We start from the raw sequence: 14,918 nt of genomic DNA on the forward strand, positions 1-14,918 counted from the left end.
TGCTAATCGGATCCGACCAAAAGCGGTTTGATGTCCGAGCCTTGGTGGATCCGTGCTGTCCTGTGAGTCGCATCCACATCTCCCTGGTTAAAGCCCTTAATCTGGCCATCACGGGCATTGGCGACCAACGGGTGTGCGCCACCGAGATGCGCTCCAAGGCCTCCAAGATGAGCAAGCAGCTTCTGATGCTGGTGGACGAGCAGATGCAGACACGAACGCCGGGGCAACCGCTGGACCCGAAGGTGCAGGACATGTTTCAGAATGTCACATTGGCGGATGACCGGTGGTTCCACCCATCGCTAGTGTCGGTTGTGCTGGGAGCGGACGTTTACGCTGACCTGATGCTGCCGGGTATCCTCCCGGGTCAGGACGGCTTGCCGATGGCACAAAATACGACGCTGGGATGGATCCTTTCCGGACGATGCTCCCTCTCGTAGCTCGCAAGCATTCCTCTTGCGCGGGGGGGGAGAATGTTCAAGCTGAACAAGGGGCAATGTCGCCAGGGGAGCATCTCTTTGTGCCTGTCGCCATGTTAGTTGTACTTCTCTTTTACGACTCTGAAAATAAATTCCAAAGAAGACGGATCGTTTGTCCTCCTCATCATCATCCAAGAACTCTGCCAACTTTTATTGGGAAATTTCTGGAATTGTACTTGCCACGGCCCCCGACATCTTCAATTATAAATACAAATTCTGAAGTGGATACAGACATTATTAGCTGAGTATGCAAATGTATTAGACGTGTAAAAACTAAAATAAATATAAATTCTGAAGTGGATATATGCATTATTATCTGAGTTGTGAACTTTTTGTTTACAAATTTACAATTGAGTATGCAAATGTATAAGCCGTGTAAAAACTAATATAAGTACAAATTATGACGTGGATACATGCATTATTAGCTGAGTTGTGAACTTTTTGTTTACAAATTTACAATTGAGTATGCAAATGTATTAGCCGTGTATAAACTAATATAAATACAAATTCTGAAGTGGATTCAGGCATCATTAGCTGAGTTGTGAACTTTTTGTTTTCAAATTTACAATTGAGTATGCAAATGTATTAGCCGTGTAAAAACTATTATAAATACAAATTCTGAAGTGGATACAGACATTATTAGCTGAGTATGCAAATGTATTAGACGTGTAAAAACTAATATAAATACAAATTCTGAAGTGGGTACAGACATTATTAGCTGAGCAATGAACTTTTTGTTTACAAATTTACAATTGAGTATGCAAATGTATTAGCCATGTAAAAACTAATATAAATACAAATTTTGAGGTGGATATATGCATTATTATCTGAGTTGTGAACTTTTTGTTTACAAATTTACAATTGAGTATGCAAATGTATAAGCCGTGTAAAAACTAATATAATTACAAATTCTGCCATGGATACATGCATTATTAGCTGAGTTATGAACTTTTTGTTTAAAAATTTACAATTGAGTATGCAAATGTATTAGCCGTGTATAAACTAATATAAATACAAATTCTGAAGTGGATTCAGGCATCATTAGCTGAGTTGTGAACTTTTTGTTTTCAAATTTACAATTGAGTATGCAAATGTATTAGCCGTGTAAAAACTATTATAAATACAAATTCTGAAGTGGATACAGACATTATTAGCTGAGTATGCAAATGTATTAGACGTGTAAAAACTAATATAAATATAAATTCTGAAGTGGATTTATGCATTATTATCTGAGTTGTGAACTTTTTGTTTACAAATTTACAATTGAGTATGCAAATGTATAAGCCGTGTAAAAACTAATATAAGTACAAATTATGACGTGGATACATGCATTATTAGCTGAGTTGTGAACTTTTTGTTTACAAATTTACAATTGAGTATGCAAATGTATTAGCCTTCTAAAAACTAATATAATTACAAATTCTGCCGTGGATACATGCATTATTAGCTGAGTTATGAACTTTTTGTTTACAAATTTACAATTGAGTATGCAAATGCATTAGCCGTGTATAAACTAATATAAATACAAATTCTGAAGTGGATTCAGGCATCATTAGCTGAGTTGTGAACTTTTTGTTTTCAAATTTACAATTGAGTATGCAAATGTATTAGCCGTGTAAAAACTAATATAAATATAAATTCTGAAGTGGATTCAGGCATTATTAGCTGAGTTGTGAACTTTTTATTTACAATTGAGTATGCAAATGCATTAGCCTTGTAAAAACTAATATAAGTACATATTCTGCCGTGGATAGATGCATTATTAGCTGAGTTGTGAACTTTTTGTTTACAAATTTACAATTGAGTATGCAAATGTATTAGCCATGTAAAATCTAATATAATTACAAATTCTGAAGTGGATATATGCACTACTATCTGAGTTGTGAACTTTTTGTTTAAAATTTTACAATTGAGCATGCAAATGTATTAGCCGTGTAAAAACTAATATAAATACAAATTCTGAAGTGAATGCATTATTAGCTGAGTTGTGAACTTTTTGTTTACAAATTTACAATTGAGTATGCAAATGTATAAGCCGTGTATAAAGTAATATAAATTCAAATTCTGAAGTGGATACAGACATTATTAGCTGAGTATGCAAATGTATTAGCCTTCTAAAAACTAATATAAGTACAAATGCTGCCGTGGATACATGCATTATTAGCGGAGTTGTGAAATTTTTGTTTACAAATTTACAATTGAGTATGCAAATGTATAAGCCGTGTAAAAACTAATATAAATATAAATTCTGAAGTGGATTCAGGCATTATTAGCTGAGTTGTGAACTTTTTATTTACAATTGAGTATGCAAATGTATAAGCCGTGTACAATTGAGTATGCAAATGTATAAGCCGTGTAAAAACTAATATAAGTACAAATTATGACGTGGATACATTCATTATTAGCTGAGTTGTGAACTTTTTGTTTACAAATTTACAATTGAGTATGCAAATGTATTAGCCGTGTATAAACTGATATAAATTCAAATTCTGAAGTGGATACAGACATTATTAGCTGAGTATGCAAATGTATTAGCCTTCTAAAAACTAATATAAGTACAAATGCTGCCGTGGATACATGCATTATTAGCGAAGTTGTGAAATTTTTGTTTACAAATGTACAATTGAGTATGCAAATGTATAAGCCGTGTAAAAACTAATATAAATATAAATTCTGAAGTGGATTCAGGCATTATAAGCTGAGTTGTGAACTTTTTATTTACAATTGAGTATGCAAATGTATAAGCCGTGTACAATTGAGTATGCAAATGTATAAGCCGTGTAAAAACTAATATAAGTACAAATTATGACGTGGATACATTCATTATTAGCTGAGTTGTGAACTTTTTGTTTACAAATTTACAATTGAGTATGCAAATGTATTAGCCTTCTAAAAACTAATATAAGTACAAATGCTGCCATGGATACATGCATTATTAGCGGAGTTGTGAACTTTTTGTTTACAAATTTACAATTGAGTATGCAAATGTATAAGCCGTGTAAAAACTAATATAAGTACAAATTATGACGTGGATACATGCATTATTATCTGAGTTGTGAACTTTTTGTTTACAAATTTACAATTGAGTATGCAAATGTATTAGCCTTCTAAAAACTAATATAAGTACAAATGCTGCCGTGGATACATGCATTATTAGCGGAGTTGTGAACTTTTTGTTTACAAATTTACAATTGAGTATGCAAATGTATAAGCCGTGTAAAAACTAATATAAATATAAATTCTGAAGTGGATTCAGGCATTATTAGCTGAGTTGTGAACTTTTTATTTACAATTGAGTATGCAAATGTATAAGCCGTGTACAATTGAGTATGCAAATGTATAAGCCGTGTAAAAACTAATATAAGTACAAATTATGACGTGGATACATGCATTATTAGCTGAGTTGTGAACTTTTTGTTTACAAATTTACAATTGAGTATGCAAATGTATTAGCCTTCTAAAAACTAATATAAGTACAAATGCTGCCGTGGATACATGCATTATTAGCTGAGTTGTGAACTTTTTGTTTACAAATTTACAATTGAGTATGCAAATGTATTAGCCATGTAAAAACTAATATAATTACAAATTCTGAAGTGGATATATGCACTATTATCTGAGTTGTGAACTTTTTGTTTACAATTTTACAATTGAGCATGCAAATGTATTAGCCGTGTAAAAACTAATGTAAGTACAAATTCTGCCGTTGATACATGCATTATTAGCTGAGTTGTGAACTTTTTGTTTACAAATTTACAATTGAGTATGCAAATGTATTAGAATTGTAAGAATTAATTTAAATATAAATTCTGCCGTAGATACATGCATTATTAGCTGAGATGTGAACTTTTTGTCTACAAATTTACAATTGAGTATGCAAATGTATTAGACGTGTAAAAACTAATATAAATATAAATTCTGAAGTGGATTCAGGCATTATTAGCTGAGTTGTGAACTTTTTGTTTACAAATTTACAATTGAGTATGCAAATGTATAAGCCGTGTAAAAACTAATATAAGTACAAATTCTGCCGTGGATACATGCATTATTAGCTGAGTTGTGAACTTTTTGTTTACAAATTTACAATTGAGTTTGCAAATGTATTAGCCTTCTAAAAACTAATCTAAGTACAAATTCTGCCGTGGATATATGCACTATTATCTGAGTTGTGAACTTTTTGTTTACAATTTTACAATTGAGCATGCAAATGTATTAGCCGTGTAAAAACTAATGTAAGTACAAATTCTGCCGTTGATACATGCATTATTAGCTGAGATGTGAACTTTTTGTCTACAAATTTACAATTGAGTATGCAAATGTATTAGACGTGTAAAAACTAATATAAATGTAAATTCTGATGTGGATTCAGGCATTATTAGCTGAGTTGTGAACTTTTTGTTTACAAATTTACAATTGAGTATGCAAATGTATAAGCCGTGTAAAAACTAATATAAGTACAAATTCTGCCGTGGATACATGCATTATTAGCTGAGTTGTGAACTTTTTGTTTACAAATCTACAATTGAGTTTGCAAATGTATTAGCCTTCTAAAAACTAATCTAAGTACAAATTCTGCCGTGGATACATGCATTATTAGCTGAGCTGTGAACTTTTTGTCTACAAATTTACAATTGAGTATGCAAATGTATGTAGCAGGCCAGTTGATGTTATTATGATCTGGTCACACGATTGTTGGGCTACGCTCTCTGAGAGAGCAGGTTACTCTCTCTCTCAGAGAGCGCTGCTTATGAATTTCGGGGGTTGAAAGGCACGCGGCCTGGGAGTGGCAGATCACTGTTTTTGGAGAAGTTGAAAAGAGAAGACGTAGATCGTGAACAAAAAGACAAGAAAGAAAACTGTAAAATAATATAAGCAACATTTAATACGGAATTATAAGAATAAATAAAAGAAACTAATTAAAATAACATACGGCCACAATCTCAGAAGTGGGATCGAGAAAATTTTTTGTGCACGTCAACTAACAAACCGAAATGGATTTGGACATTAATAAAGTGACGGTGGCTCAGCTGAAAAAATGGCTAGAATGTTTAAACTTGTCGACGAAGGGATCAAAAGCTGATCTGTACTCCCGGATATGTGCGATTCCACCCGAAAGCCGAGGCAGTGCTCCAATGATAAACCAGGTGGAGGAAGAGCAAGAAATTCTGGACGAAGATGCGGAAGGGGCAGCGGTGGAGAAGCGAGTGAAGCAGAATCGGGCGGAACTGGCTCGTGGCATGGCAACTATGGAGGAGCTGCATCGTGAAATCGAGAAGGCAAGGAAGGTTCTCGAGAATCTTCAGCAGCAGATCGACAGCGTCAGTTCGAGAACAAGCGACGCGCGACCAAGCGGCGCCAGAAACGACATGTCTGAACATAACGGCGACGTGTGCGAAAGAGATGGCGAGCGTAGCAACGGTGCGACCGATGATGTCCGTAGGAGCGAAAGAGATGGCGAGCGAGGCGAAGCGAATGAGGCGGAGAGGAATGAAAGAGACGCCAGCGAGAATTCTGGAAATTTCGGACGAAACGACAACGGGCAAAACGGCAGCAGCGACGCTAACAGTGGAAGAGGCGTTCGAGACGATTTTTCGTCAGCCGGATTTGGCTTGGCAAAGGAAATCTTATTGGATTTTTCGGAAAACATGTCTGTTCGTGCCTGGGTCTCCCAATGGGAGAATGTTGCCAGATTGTATAAGCTAACGGACACCCAGAGTAGAGTTTTGCTGATTGGAAAACTGAAAGGCAGCGCGTTGCAGTGGCTACACGCGGATGCAACCCGGTTCGGAGAATCGACGAGTGAGCTGGTAGACCAGTTACTTCTTGCGTTTGGTGGCAACGAGTCGAAAGCAGAGTTGAGACGCAAATTCGAGGCGCGGCTATGGAAGCCAACTGAGAAGTTTGCAGTCTATTTCGAAGAAAAACGCAGGCTGGCACGAGAAGTCAACATGGAAGATGACGAGCTGCTGGACGGACTTATTGTTGGCATTCCGGCGATAAATCTACGCAATCAGGCCAAGCTTCAGTGTTTCGAGAACCCAGGAAGGATGCTTAAAGCATTTGCCAACATAATGTTGCCGGTAAGGGCTGCTGGAGAGAAGAAGATGCACAACGCGAAGGATGAGCTGGCGAGCAAGGAGACGCGTTGCTATAACTGCAACGGTAAAGGGCACTGGGCACGAGACTGCATCAAATCGAAGAGGACTCCTGGGTCTTGCTATGGATGTGGGGCGATGGATCACATGATCAGCAAGTGCCCCCAAAACAAGAAGGATGCGGCAAATAATTACGTAAGATTGTTTAAAATTTTTGTTTATGCAAACTCAAACCAGCCAATTATTACAGAATGCTTGATCGATTCAGGAAGCCCAGTATCTTTGATAAAATTTTCTTGCGTACCCAAAAATATTAGATTAGAGCCTCATGAAAAGCTATATATGGATTAAATAAAAGCATACTAAGAAGTTATGGAAAAATGTTATGTTATGTAATGAAAGAAGAAATAAAGATTTATTTTAATTTAATTGCTGTGGCTAACGATTCAATGAGCTGTAATATTGTGCTGGGTAGGGACTTTATGGAGGCTTGTAATCTAAAAATTAATTTAGAAACTTTAAAAATGATCACTGTTGAGAAAATTGAAACCCAAATTGAGAATAAGACAAATATTAGTTTATTGAATGACACTAAGGAACCTAAGGAAGCGGATGAAGAAGGTGAGCAAGAAAGTTTAGAAAATGAAATGTTAGAAGAAAGTTTAGAAAATGAAATGTTAGAAGAAAGTTTAGAAAATGAAATGTTAGAAGAAAGTTTAGAAAATGAAATGTTAGAAGAAAGTTTAGAAAATGAAATGTTAGGAGAAAGTTTAGAAAGTGAAATTTTGGGAAAAGGTTTAGGAAATGAGATCTTAAAAGAAGAAAGGTTCGAAAGCAAAATTGTAGAAGAGACTTTAGGACATAATAGGGACGATTTCACAAGAGAAATTATGAATATTAATATTTTAGAGGATGATGAAAAAGAAAATTGCTTTATTATTGGTGAAAAAATTAGCTACAAGGATCGACAGAAGTTTATTAAGTTGGTAGAGACACATTATGTTCAAGCCAAGCGACCTGAGAGTCCGAAAATAAAATGTGAAATGAACATAGTGTTAGAAAACTCGAAACCATTTAGTTGCGCACCGAGGAGACTGTCATATAGTGAAAAAGAAGCACTGTTAAAAATGTTAGAAGAATACATTAGAGATGGAATTATTCAACCTAGTAAATCGGAGTATGCTTCTCCTATTGTATTAGTGAAGAAGAAGTCGGGGGAACTGAGACTTTGTCTCGATTTTAGAAGATTGAACAAAATAATGTCAAAGGATAATTATCCGATACCATTGATTGATGACCTTTTGGATAATTTAGTAGGAAAATCGGTGTTTACGAAATTAGACCTTAAGAATGGCTATTTTCATGTATTTGTTAACAAAGAGTCTGTAAAATTTACGTCTTTTACCACCCCATTGGGGCAATTTGAGTTTTTGCGGATGCCGATGGGCTTAAAAACAGCTCCGCAGGTATTTCAGAGATTCGTTAATGACATATTTTCGGACATGATAAGGCAAAAGAAGGTGATCATATATATGGACGATATTTTAGTGGCAAGCAAAAGTTTAGAAGAACATTTAGAAGTTTTAGTAGAAGTATTTAGAAGGCTAGTAGAAAATAAATTAGAGTTGAGAATGGACAAATGCAAATTTTTACAAGACAAGGTTAAATATTTAGGTTTTCTGATTTCGAATGATGGGATTAAGGCTGACAGTAAAGGGTTAGAAGCGATACAAAATTTTCCGGTTCCAGGCAAGGTGCAAGCAGTTCAAAGTTTTTTAGGTCTTTGCTCGTATTTTCGGCGATTCATTAAGGATTTTTCGATATTAGCGAAACCATTGTATGATTTGCTGAGAAAAGATAGAGTTTTTAAGTTCGAAGCAGAAGAATTGGATTGTTTTTCGTTGTTAAAGGCGAAATTAATGGAAGCGCCAGTTTTAGCGATATACGACTACAGAGATGATGTTGAGCTTCACTGTGACGCAAGCGCTTTAGGATTTGGAGCTGTGCTTCTTCAGAAAAAAGAGGACAACAAATTGCATCCTATTTTCTATTTCTCAAAAAGATCGACTGCAACAGAAGCAAAGTATCATAGTTTCGAGTTGGAGACTTTAGCCATAATTTACGCGTTAAGAAGGTTTAGAATATATTTACTAGGCAAACGTTTTAAAATTGTAACAGACTGCAACTCTCTAACGTTAACGCTCAATAAGATTGAGTTGAACCCAAGAATAGCACGGTGGGCTCTAGAATTGCAAGAGTTCGACTATGAATTAAAGCATAGATCAGGCAAACAAATGCAGCATGTAGATGCATTAAGCAGATGCAACAACATAATGATAGTGGAGACAAATACATTCGAAACAAATTTAGTAATTTGTCAATCAAAAGATGCAAAGGTTCAAGAAATTAGGAAAATGTTAGAAAGCAGCGAGCATAAGATATACGAAATGAGAAATGGTGTAATTTATAGGAAAAGTAATGACAACCGATTATTATTTTATGTACCGAATCGAATGGAGGAACACGTGCTATACAAATACCATGACGAAATGGGTCATATTGGGAGGGATAAAATGTTAGATGTTATTGGGAAAAGCTACTGGTTTCCAAACATGAAGGACAAAGTAGTAGAGCATATTCAGAATTGTTTAAAGTGCATAGCTTATTCTCCGAAAGTGGGTAAAGGAGACGGACACTTACATAGCATACCCAAAGGCAATAAGCCTTTTGAGATCATTCATATAGACCATTATGGACCGGTAGATAGCAGCAGATTGAAAAAACATATATTTGTGGTGGTAGATGCTTTCACAAAGTTCGTTAGGTTGTATACAACAAAAACGACGAATACAAAAGAGGTGATAAATGCATTAAAAGACTATTTTCCTGCGTACAGTAGACCGAAATGTATAATATCGGATCGAGGCAGTTGTTTTACATCGTCTGAGTTTACAGAGTTTATGGAAGATAGTAACGTTAAGCACATAAAAATTGCGACGGGCTCGCCTCAGGCAAATGGTCAAGTTGAACGAATAAATAGGAGTTTAGGACCCATGATAGCAAAACTGATAGAACCGGAAAAGGGTTTACATTGGGATAGAGTTATGGAAAAGGTTGAGTATTCGATGAATAATACGATGCATAATAGCATAAAGTTATGTCCTAGTGAAACATTATTTGGGATAACACAGAGAGGAGAAACATGTGACGAGCTAAAGGAAAGATTGGAAGATGAAGAAGAGAAAGGAAAGATTAGGAAAAACTTAGAAGATGAAGATGAGATTATTGAGGAAAACAGGAGAAATTTAGAAAAACTTAGAAGAAAATTAGAAGGGAAAGAAGAGATTAGAAATGAGTTACAATTAGAAGAAAAAAGTATTGAGGAAAATAGAATAAATTTAGAACAAATTAGACAGAAAGCTGAAGTAACACAAAGACAGGCTCAAATGAAAAATGAAGAATACTACAATGCGAGAAAGAAGAAGGCAACAGAATATAAAGAAGGAGATTACGTTATGGTTAAGAATTTCGACAGTACTGTGGGTGCTGCAAGAAAGCTCATTCCGAAGACTAAGGGTCCTTATGTCATTGTAAAAGTTTTAAAAAATGATAGATATGTTCTTAAAGATATAGATGGGTTTCAGTTGTCTCGCAATCCATATCAAGGCGTGTGGAGTGCAAATAACATTAGACATTGGATAAAATCATAATATAATGATAAAATATGTAATTGTAATATTGTAAAGTAAAGAAAAACAAATTGTAATATTGTAATTGTAAATATGTTAAAATTGTAATGAAGTGATAGCATTAAGTCAGAGATAGAGGGCTATCTCAAAGTCAGGACGGCCGAGTTGTAGCAGGCCAGTTGATGTTATTATGATCTGGTCACACGATTGTTGGGCTACGCTCTCTGAGAGAGCAGGTTACTCTCTCTCTCAGAGAGCGCTGCTTATGAATTTCGGGGGTTGAAAGGCACGCGGCCTGGGAGTGGCAGATCACTGTTTTTGGAGAAGTTGAAAAGAGAAGACGTAGATCGTGAACAAAAAGACAAGAAAGAAAACTGTAAAATAATATAAGCAACATTTAATACGGAATTATAAGAATAAATAAAAGAAACTAATTAAAATAACATACGGCCACATGTATTAGATGTGTAAAAACTAATATAAATATAAATTCTGAAGTGGATTCAGGCATTATTATCTGAGTTGTGAACTTTTTGTTTACAAATTTACAATTGAGTATGCAAATGTATTAGACGTGTAAAAACTAATATAAATATAAATTCTGCCGTGGATACAGGCATTATTAGCTGAGTTGTGAACTTTTTGTTTACAATTTTACAATTGTGCATGCAAATTTATTAGCCGTGTAAAAACTAATATAAATACAAATTCTGCCGTGGGTACATGGATATTAGCGGAGTTGTGAACTTTTGTTTACAAATTTACAATTGAGTATGCAAATGTATTAGCCGTGTAAAAACTAATATAAGTACAAATTCTGCCGTAGATACATGCATATTAGCGGAGTTGTGAACTTTTGTTTACAAATTTACAATTGAGTATGCAAATGTATTAGCCGTGTAAAAACTAATATAAATACAAATTCTAAAGTGGATACATGCATTATTAGCTGAGCTGTGAACTTTTTGTCTACAAATTTACAATTGAGTATGCAAATGTATTAGACGTGTAAAAACTAATATAAATATAAATTCTGAAGTGGATTCAGGCATTATTAGCTGAGTTGTTAACTTTTTATTTACAAATTTACCATTGAGTTTGCAAATGTATTAGCCTTCTAAAAACTAATCTAAGTACAAATTCTGCCGTGGATACATGCATTATTAGCGGAGTTGTGAACTTTTTGTTTACAAATTTACAATTGAGTATGCAAATGTATTAGAATTGTAAGAATTAATTTAAATATAAATTCTGCAGTGGATACACGCATTATTAGCTGAGATGTAAACTTTTTGTTTACAAATTTACAATTGAGTATGCAAATGTATTAGCCGTGTAAAAACTAATATAATTACAAATTCTGAAATGGATATATGCATTATTATCTAAGTTGTGAACTTTTTGTTTACAAATGTACAATTGTGTATGAAAATGTATAAGTCGTGTAAAAACTAATATAAGTACATATTCTGACGTGGATACATGCATTATTAGCGGAGTTGTGAACTTTTTGTTTACAAATTTACAATTGAGTATGCAAATGTATTAGAATTGTAAGAATAAATTTAAGTATAAATTTTGCCGTGGATAAATGCATTATTAGCTGAGATGTGAACTTTTTGTTTACAAATTTACAATTGAGTATGCAAATGTATTAGCCGTGTAAAAACTAATATAAATATAAATTCTGAAGTGGATACAGACAACATTAGCTGAGCAGTGAACTTTTTGTTTAGAAATTTACAATTGAGTATGCAAATGTATTAGCCTTCTAAAAACTAATATAAGTACAAATTCTGCCGTGGATACATGCATATTAGCGGAGTTGTGAACTTTTGTTTACAAATTTACAATTGAGTATGCAAATGTATTAGCCGTGTAAAAACTAATATAAATACAAATTCTAAAGTGGCTACATGCATTATTAGCTGAGCTTTGAACTTTTTGTCTACAAATTTACAATTGAGTATGCAAATGTATTAGAATTGTAAGAATTAATTTAAATATAAATTCTGCCGTAGATACATGCATTATTAGCTGAGATGTGAACTTTTTGTTTACAAATTTACAATTGAGTATGCAAATATATTAGCCGTGTAAAAACTAATATAAATACAAATTCTGAAGTGGATACAGACAACATTAGCTGAGCAGTGAACTTTTTGTTTAGAAATTTACAATTGAGTATGCAAATGTATTAGCCTTCTAAAAACTAATATAAGTACAAATTTTGCCGTGGATACATGCATATTAGCGGAGTTGTGAACTTTTGTTTACAAATTTACAATTGAGTATGCAAATGTATTAGCCGTGTAAAAACTAATATAAATACAAATTCTAAAGTGGCTACATGCATTATTAGCTGAGCTGTGAACTTTTTGTCTACAAATTTACAATTGAGTATGCAAATGTATTAGACGTGTAAAAACTAATATAAATATAAATTCTGAAGTGGATTCAGGCATTATTAGCTGAGTTGTGAACTTTTTGTTTACAAATTTACAATTGAGTATGCAAATGTATAAGCCGTGTAAAAATTAATATAAGTACAAATTCTGCCGTGGATACAGGCATTATTAGCTGAGTTGTGAAGTTTTTGTTTACAATTTTACAATTGTGCATGCAAATTTATTAGCCGTGTAAAAACTAATATAAATACAAATTCTGCCGTGGATACATGGATATTAGCGGAGTTGTGAACTTTTGTTTACAATTTTACAAATGAGTATGCAAATGTATTAGCCGTGTAAAAACTAATATAAATACAAATTCTGCCGTGGATACATGGATATTAGCGGAGTTGTGAACTTTTGTTTACAAATTTACAATTGAGTATGCAAATGTATTAGCCGTGTAAAAACTAATATAAGTACAAATTCTGCCGTAGATACATGCATATTAGCGGAGTTGTGAACTTTTGTTTACAAATTTACAATTGAGTATGCAAATGTATTAGCTGTGTAAAAACTAATATAAATACAAATTCTAAAGTGGATACATGCATTATTAGCTGAGCTGTGAACTTTTTGTCTACAAATTTACAATTGAGTATGCAAATGTATTAGACGTGTAAAAACTAATATAAATATAAATTCTGAAGTGGATTCAGGCATTATTAGCTGAGTTGTTAACTTTTTATTTACAAATTTACCATTGAGTTTGCAAATGTATTAGCCTTCTAAAAACTAATCTAAGTACAAATTCTGCCGTGGATACATGCATTATTAGCGGAGTTGTGAACTTTTTGTTTACAAATTTACAATTGAGTATGCAAATGTATTAGAATTGTAAGAATTAATTTAAATATAAATTCTGCAGTGGATACACGCATTATTAGCTGAGATGTGAACTTTTTGTTTACAAATTTACAATTGAGTATGCAAATGTATTAGCCGTGTAAAAACTAATATAATTACAAATTCTGAAATGGATATATGCATTATTATCTAAGTTGTGAACTTTTTGTTTACAAATTTACAATTGTGTATGCAAATGTATAAGTCGTGTAAAAACTAATATAAGTACATATTCTGACGTGGATACATGCATTATTAGCGGAGTTGTGAACTTTTTGTTTACAAATTTACAATTGAGTATGCAAATGTATTAGCCGTGTAAAAACTAATATAATTACAAATTCTGAAGTGGATATATGCACTATTATCTGAGTTGTGAACTTTTTGTTTACAATTTTACAATTGAGCGTGCAAATGTATTAGCCGTGTAAAAACCTAATATAAATACAAATTCTGAAATGGATATATGCATTATTATCTAAGTTGTGAACTTTTTGTTTAGAAATTTACAATTGAGTATGCAAATGTATAAGCCGTGTAAAAACTAATATAAGTACATATTCTGCCGTGGATACATGCATTATTAGCTGAGTTGTGAACTTTTTGTTTACAAGTTTACAATTGAGTATGCAAATGTATTAGCCATGTAAAAACTAATATAATTACAAATTCTGAAGTGGATATATGCACTATTATCTGAGCTGTGAACTTTTTGTTTACAATTTTACAATTGAGCATGCAAATGTATTAGCCGTGTAAAAACTAATGTAAGTACAAATTCTGCCGTTGATACATGCATTATTAGCGGAGTTGTGAACTTTTTGTTTACAAATTTACAATTGAGTATGCAAATGTATTAGAATTGTAAGAATAAATTTAAGTATAAATTTTGCCGTGGATAAATGCATTATTAGCTGAGATGTGAACTTTTTGTTTACAAATTTACAATTGAGTATGCAAATGTATTAGCCGTGTAAAAACTAATATAATTACAAATTCTGAAATGGATATATGCAATATTATCTAAGTTGTGAACTTTTTGTTTACAAATTTACAATTGTGTATGCAAATGTATAAGTCGTGTAAAAACTAATATAAATACAAATTCTGAAATGGATATATGCATTATTATCTAAGTTGTGAACTTTTTGTTTAGAAATTTACAATTGAGTATGCAAATGTATAAGCCGTGTAAAAACTAATATAAGTACATATTCTGCCGTGGATACATGCATTATTAGCTGAGTTGTGAACTTTTTGTTTACAAGTTTACAATTGAGTATGCAAATGTATTAGCCATGTAAAAACTAATATAATTACAAATTCTGAAGTGGATATATGCACTATTATCTGAGCAGTGAA

The 14,918-nt window shown here is 33.3% G+C and overlaps 1 protein-coding gene across 1 annotated transcript; it reads left to right on the forward strand.

The window, feature by feature from the left end:
• Nucleotides 1-6,084: 6,084 nt before the first annotated feature.
• On the forward strand, nucleotides 6,085-6,933 carry LOC138929490 (uncharacterized). Its single transcript, XM_070288930.1, has 2 exons — nucleotides 6,085-6,766; nucleotides 6,822-6,933. Exons 1-2 carry the CDS (start codon nucleotides 6,122-6,124, stop codon nucleotides 6,828-6,830), a joined length of 654 nt encoding a protein of 217 aa, XP_070145031.1. The 5' UTR covers nucleotides 6,085-6,121; the 3' UTR covers nucleotides 6,831-6,933.
• Nucleotides 6,934-14,918: the final 7,985 nt, after the last annotated feature.

This window comes from Drosophila kikkawai, unplaced genomic scaffold, assembly GCF_030179895.1.
Source record: "Drosophila kikkawai strain 14028-0561.14 unplaced genomic scaffold, DkikHiC1v2 scaffold_244, whole genome shotgun sequence".
NCBI lineage: Eukaryota > Metazoa > Arthropoda > Insecta > Diptera > Drosophilidae > Drosophila > Drosophila kikkawai.